Here is a 6,785-nt window from a genome sequence, read left to right on the forward strand (position 1 = left end):
CCTCCTCAAGTGCCTGCTCATCCCCGCGTAGTGAGGACAGGGCCGGGGCGGCGGGGATGGGGCTCTGGGGGACCGCGGTGCCCTCAAGTGCTCGTTTCCTTCGGGCTGTGGTGGGGAGCGGGCGGTGCTGCCGGGCGCTGCCTGCTCTCGGCCGTGGGAAAGAGCTGGGGTTTGGGGTTTGGGAGTGCTTTGAGCCCGGTCCTGTTCGGGAGGGTCTTTAAATGTGCTGGAACGTTATTGCTTTTTTTTTTTTTTTGCTCAAAAATAAACCCCAAAATTCAAATTGCGAGTAAGAATTAGTTACAACCTATAATTTAGGCGTTAATTGTCAGTTAGAGCCTGCAATTTGGGCATTAGTTGCCAGAAGAGGCCAAGCTGTAAGTAATTCTTGCCCTGTATCACCTCTATATGTCCGTGGCACAAAGGTCATGGCATCTTTGTTGCTGTTTGAGTTACTGAGAACCATAGAATATCAGACTGGATTGGGTTGAAGGGACCTTAAAGCTCATCGAGTTCCAACCCCCTGCCATGGGCAGGATTTGACCACAGTCTTGCCCTAGAGCTGATCAATGTAGGTTTTCTTTTCACCTCCCCGTGGTGATGTGCTCTGAAGTGTTTCTCCTTTAAGTGCATGTATCTGACTCTTACCTTAAACCTTCCGCAGTTACTCCACAGATTTTGAAGTACATAGGAATTGGCTTGCCATCACTCACAACTTGCCCCTCTCTCAGTGGTACTATGAAGTAAGTACATGGTGGGGGTTTTTGGCTGTGTTTAAGTTATAGTCAAATTGGGCATGTGTGAATGCTAGAGGAGAAAGCCTTTTGTTATGTCGTGGATGCTGATGCTTGGCAGGTGTCGTGCAGTGATATAAAAACATGCCAGTCATCATTTGTTGGCCCTGTGTAGTGTTTAGCTAAGAAATGAGAGTTGTTTGGGGAAGGTGCTTATGGAGGTGAAATGGAAAAGATGATTAAGGCATGTGAATTATAAAGGCTGTGTAATACCGGAGAGAGTTGCATGGTGGTCTTAAATTGCTGCTGTCTTTGCTCTTGTCATTAATGGTACACAGTCGTGATAAACAATGAATCCTATCAATAGGTATATGCATTATTAAATCAGTCACTATTAATGTTCTGTGCTGTTGCACTATTAGCATGTACTGATTTTCATCTGGATGAATCACCTTTAATTTCATCATAGACTCAGCCTACACAATTGGGTTGTAATCATAGAATCCCAGACTAGTTTGAAGGGACCTTAAAGCTCCTCCAGCTCCAGCCCCTGCCACGGGCAGGGACACCTTCCACTAGAGCAGGTTGCTCCAAGCCCCTGTGTCCAACCTGGCCTTGAACACTGCCAGGGATGGGGCAGCCACAGCTTCTCTGGGCACCCTGTGCCAGCACCTCAGCACCCTCACAGGGAAGAGCTTCTGCCTCAGAGCTCATCTCAATCTCCCCTCTGGCAGGTTAAAGCCATTCCCCTTGTCCTGTTTCTATTAAATAGAGGCTACTGAGATATAATCCATAAGCTGACTTGCTGTGATGAACTAAAGGACTATAAACAGCACAGATTGTGTTGAACTATTTAATCTTACTTTGTCTTTAGGCAACTTCAGAATGGACCCTGGATTATCCACCCTTTTTTGCTTGGTTTGAATATGCCCTTTCACATGTCGCCAAGTATTTTGATCCCAAGATGTTGGTTATTGAAAACCTGAATTACAGCAGTCATGCAACCATCTTCTTCCAAAGATTCTCTGTCATCTTTACAGATATCCTTTTCATCTATGCAGTTCACGAGTAAGTCTTAATGCTCTACTTGTAGGGACAGTGGGTGGTCTTTAATGTGTGGCCTTATTCTAGAGTAACAACAATGATTTCTACAAATAATCTTATAAATGCATAGAAACATCCAAGTTGCTTTAAGCTGTTCAGGGAGAAATGTGGAATGTGCTGCTAAACGCAGAGTAACTTGTGCTTGGAGGTGCTGGCGCTGTACCTGTGATCAGACCTGTGCACATTCGGACCTTACCTGCTGTTTCACACATTATAGGTGGATTGTTTCGGTTGCTGGGTTCCCTTTGTGGGGCTTGCAGGACAACTTGTGTGCACCTAGGTGGCTTTTTCCTGTTACTTTTCTTATTACTTTGTTCTTCTAGAGTAGAAGCATAAAGGAAACTTGTGACAAAAGCCATTATCATGAGATATGCAAAGTCGCTCCAGTGATTTTGATATTCTTGATGATAAACTGATTATTCCAACTGATATATATAATCTATAATTAACTATTATAGCTTTTCAGTGTGCCCTGACTTTGTGAAGAAGTGTTTCTCTTATACCTAAGGAGTGCAGGGAGGGAGATGCTTTAAGAATTAAATTGCCTACCTTAGCAATGTGGCTGTGACAGTCTTCCCTCATTTTATCTCCCTCCTTCAAGTTCTCTGTTGCAGTGGAGCACTACCTGAGCTCCTTTATTTATTTCCTCTATTTGCAACAGGCTGGCTTTGCCTTGTGACCTTTTCCTTTTATTGTTCTGACTCTAAGATGTAGGAATGAGCTGGCTTAAAATGGCTCTGCTAATAGTATTCCAGCACAAATCATCGCCAGCTTTTCAATCTGATCTAATCTTACCTTCAAATAATAATATGGTCCGTGTAGCTTCATACTGAGAGGTAATAAGATGATTTTAACCAGCAGAAGTAGCTCATGATGTTGAGGCGGGGAGCCAGGAAGAGGTTAGTGTACAACTGAGGACCTTAAATACACTTTGGTACGTTGTCTCCAGGTGTAGCCATACATTGTTCCTTCCTGAGAAGCTGACAGCAAACAGGTTGTGACAACCTTACAGTTACTGAATGTGAGACTTGAACCTGAGACTAAGCTACTTGACAGAAGCTTTAGCAGCTACTACAGCTATAGAAATTTCAAATCCTATTTTAACTAAACTTTATTCCTAACTGCCTTCTCCTGTAACTGCCTTCTCCTGATGAATTCAGTAGGAGTTTTGTCGTTGCCTTCCATTCTAATAACAGTTAACTTCAGGTTAAGTGCACTTCTCAACTCTTAAAAGCAACGATGTTTTTGCTGGCTGTTTCAGTTAAGGCTTCTGTTGCTTTTGTTCTTGCTCAGGTGCTGCCGATGTGTCAATGGAAAACGTGCTGCAAAGGATATCCTGGAAAAACCAACATTTATTCTGGCTGCTCTGCTCTTGTGGAATTTTGGGTTGTTAATTGTGGATCGTATCCTTTCAAACTGTTGTGGGTTGTTTGTGTTTGATTGGTTTCTTTAACAACTTGTTACAGCATATGGTACAAACCCATGAATAGTACTATTCCAATCACAGCAAGTAACAGTGCTGTTGTGTTTCTTCATGTAACTTCATGTTTGCATTGGAATTAGTATTTGGCAAAATGGAAATTGTTCAGTTTCTTGGTCTGATTTGCCTGGCCACATGCAAGGTCCTGCCCCTGGGTCAGGGCAATCCCAGCACAAACACAGGCTGGGGGAGACTGGATGGAGCAGCCTGAGAAGGACTTGGGGTGTTGGGTGATAAGAAGCTCCCTGTGACCTGGCTTCAGCGTGTTCTTGGAGCCTAGAACCCCCGCTTTGTGCTGGGTGCACCCCCAGAGTGTGAGCAGCAGGTTGAGGAAGTGGTTCTATATCCAAAGCCTGTAGAAGCTGTGGCTGGCCCATCCCCGGCAGTGTTCAAGGCCAGATGGTTGGATGGGGCTTGGAGCAACCTGCTCTAGTGGAAGGTGCCCCTGCCCGTGGCAGGGGGTTGGGACTGGATGAGCTTTAAGGTCCCTTCCAACACAAACCAATCTGGGATTCTGTTAAGAGCTGCAGGAGGACCAGTCTGGCAGCGATGTGCCTGTTCCTGCTGGCTACTTCTCTGTGCCTACAGAAGCATTAGCAGACACTCTCTTTGTTCTGGGTGTGCTTCTAAGTTTGTCCTGTGGCAAGGAAAACTTACAAGTGCTTTATGTTCAGATGCTTTTCATGTGGTTAATGTTACATGAGAATTAGCAAGGTGTTCTAAAGGGTATAAAAACAACTCTGAAAAGTCCGGTTATTGTGAGTCACTGTTGACACAAAGTGCATTGATCTGGCTGAAAAGGGAACAGAGGGGGAAAACAACAGTAATTCTTTTATAGAAGGACTAGTTTTCTCCTTCCCAGTCCTTGTCTAAGTTGCCTGCTTACAGGTGGGAGATAAGTGATGACTGCCATCTCCTTTAACCAGTGTGTGGCAGAGACTAATACTTAAATAAGTGGAGAATTAACCTTTTGTTTTGTTATAAGCTACACAATATATACATAGTAAAATTGTTATATTTCATCAAGATAATACACTAGCATTAGTAGGGTTTATGTCTAAGAGTACTTACCTGTAAGCTTAACAATGCTTTTGTGTCTGTGTGGAGTGAATGTAAGGTTGCTATCTTGACTTAAGCAATAAATTCAAATTAAAATGGAACTTACAAGGTTGAGTCAGCCCCAGAAGACTGATAGTACTGAAGAAAACTTGCTTTATTCTTTCTTGACTCAAGTTCAGATATTCACTTTCAGTACAATGGCTTTCTGTTTGGGCTGATGCTTCTCTCTGTGGCTCGACTGTGTCAGGTAAACTTGAGTGGCTCTTTTCTCTTTGCTGTATTTTAGATGCACTAATTCACTTCATTGGGCTGCTCACATTGAGGTCAGTGGGAGTGGCTTGAAGTTGAGGTGTGCTAAGCTGGATGTTTAATCATTACTTGAGTTTGGGGGGCAAAAAGGGAGCTTGAAACTCACCATAATTACTTGTTGATGCTGCAGCATTATAGTTCCCTATGAGAAAGCTAATGTCTATGTTATACCTGAGCAACATGGCATGGTTCCCTGCCAACTTACCTCCTTCTAAGTCACCAGTCCTTAGAAAGCACACCTCTGAAGCTGTAGGGAGGTGAAACCTACCCAATTTTCTAAGTGTCATGTGACAATATAGTTTCCTTCTCCATACCTGTTGTGCACAACAGTGCTGAGTTTGTCATTTGAAGTAAAGGCTCTTTTTATACCTATGATAAATGTCTTGTCACCTTAGGAGTACAACAGAGGACTACTAAAAGGGAGTACAAGTAGAAGTGCTTAGGTTTTGCTCTGTTTTTCTTTCAGAGAAGATATTTGGAGGGTGCTCTTCTTTTTGCTGTTCTCCTGCATTTCAAGCACATCTACGTGTATGTGGCCCCAGCATATGGCATTTATTTGTTACGATCCTATTGCTTTACTGCCAATCATGCAGGTAAGATGGGGTTCTCCTTGCTTGTTTTTGGGGGATTGTCTTGGGTGGCCAGGAGAAGACAAGACATGCAGATACCATCGGAATGGAATGGCTGTGGGGCAGGTGATAATTCTGCTTGGCAAATTATTTCAAGATCTTCGAAATATTTTTGTAAAATACACTTTCTAGGGAGTTTCACACCTATATTGGTAAGAATAAATGATATTACTTGGAAACTTGATGTGTTTTATCCCTAGGAGGTTTTATAAGATTGGAATGAGCTTCACATTAAGAAAACCCAACATAAACAGCTAGAGGTGACAGTTTGAAGTCATAAGGATTACTCCGGATGTGAAACAGCATCAGAAGTTATTTCAAAGTCCTTCTCTCCATTTAGCACTGAAACATGTGCAATACTCCTCACATGAGCAGAGAAGGTACTTCTCTTGAAAGAGAAAAATACCAAAAGCTTTGTATAATGCAGGAGCTGCAATGTGGGAAACAGCAAAGGCAAACTGACACTGAAGGAAGCAACTGAATGCATTGACATAAAAAGCTATGTGCTTTTAGATAGGTGCTAGCAATTCGTGTTGGCATGGAATGCTTTGCCTCCCTCTCTGCCACAGTAACTGTTTTGATGATCTCTTTGCTGCTTTGTAGATGGATCCCTGAAGTGGAGAAGTTTCAGCTTTCTTCATTTGACTCTTCTGGGGTTGATTGTCTGTCTTGTTTCTGCTCTTTCATTGGGCCCCTTCATAGTATTGGTAATAACCCCCCTTTGTACCCTGTTATTCCCTTGAAGTGTTAGAAAATGGTGGTGTGAAAATAGAAACTATGTCTCATCTAAAGAGGCTGTTTCTTTCTTCTCTCTTGTTTCCCACAGGGACAACTGCCTCAAGTCATGTCACGACTTTTCCCTTTCAAGCGAGGTCTCTGCCATGCCTATTGGGCCCCAAACTTCTGGGCTCTGTACAACGCTGTGGATAAAGCACTAACAGTTATAGGTACAGTATCCTAATCCTGCTGTTTGGTGCCTGTCTGCAGATAGAAGTCTCTGGACTTTAGTCCTCCCCGTTCGAATGCAGGTAGTGAATTACGTTACCACATTGCCTTAATCCTTCCAACACCACAGTGCGTGATGTTGGGGGTTGGAACTGGATGAGCTTTAAGGTCCTTTTCCAACCCAAATCAGTCTTGGATTTTATGATACATTTTCAGCAGTAAGTCAGAAACCCATCTTTCCTCTCTGCTAACCTTTAAAATAAGACAAGAATTTGGCATGTGCTTATTTCAGCTACTTCATTTTCTTCATAAACACTTACCAGATTGTACTTTTCTTTTGGTTTTAGGGTTGAAATGTGGTTTTCTTGATCACACAAAAATTCCTAAAGCCTCTATGACGGGAGGGCTGGTTCAGGAATTTCAGCACACTGTCCTCCCTTCTGTGACTCCACTGACAACCTTAATCTGTACTTTCATATCTATATTGGTAAGAATAAATAAGACTTGGGGGGGGGGGGGGGGGGG

General features: G+C 43.1%; 1 protein-coding gene across 1 annotated transcript in view; it reads left to right on the forward strand.

Annotated features, from left to right (window-relative positions):
- Positions 1-7: 7 nt before the first annotated feature.
- ALG8 (ALG8, alpha-1,3-glucosyltransferase) overlaps positions 8-6,785 on the forward strand; it is an 11,617-nt gene continuing 4,839 nt past the window's right edge. The window contains exons 1-9 of the mRNA XM_010021472.1: positions 8-30; positions 665-743; positions 1,609-1,802; positions 3,132-3,241; positions 4,557-4,624; positions 5,153-5,279; positions 5,919-6,022; positions 6,142-6,262; positions 6,608-6,747. Coding sequence (XP_010019774.1) covers positions 1,699-1,802; positions 3,132-3,241; positions 4,557-4,624; positions 5,153-5,279; positions 5,919-6,022; positions 6,142-6,262; positions 6,608-6,747 — 774 coding nt within the window. The 5' untranslated portion in view covers positions 8-30; positions 665-743; positions 1,609-1,698. The remainder of the gene's footprint in view (positions 31-664; positions 744-1,608; positions 1,803-3,131; positions 3,242-4,556; positions 4,625-5,152; positions 5,280-5,918; positions 6,023-6,141; positions 6,263-6,607; positions 6,748-6,785) is intronic.

The sequence above is a fragment of the Nestor notabilis genome, unplaced genomic scaffold (genome assembly GCF_000696875.1).
Source record: "Nestor notabilis isolate BGI_N333 unplaced genomic scaffold, ASM69687v1 scaffold14049, whole genome shotgun sequence".
NCBI classification, from domain to species: domain Eukaryota; kingdom Metazoa; phylum Chordata; class Aves; order Psittaciformes; family Psittacidae; genus Nestor; species Nestor notabilis.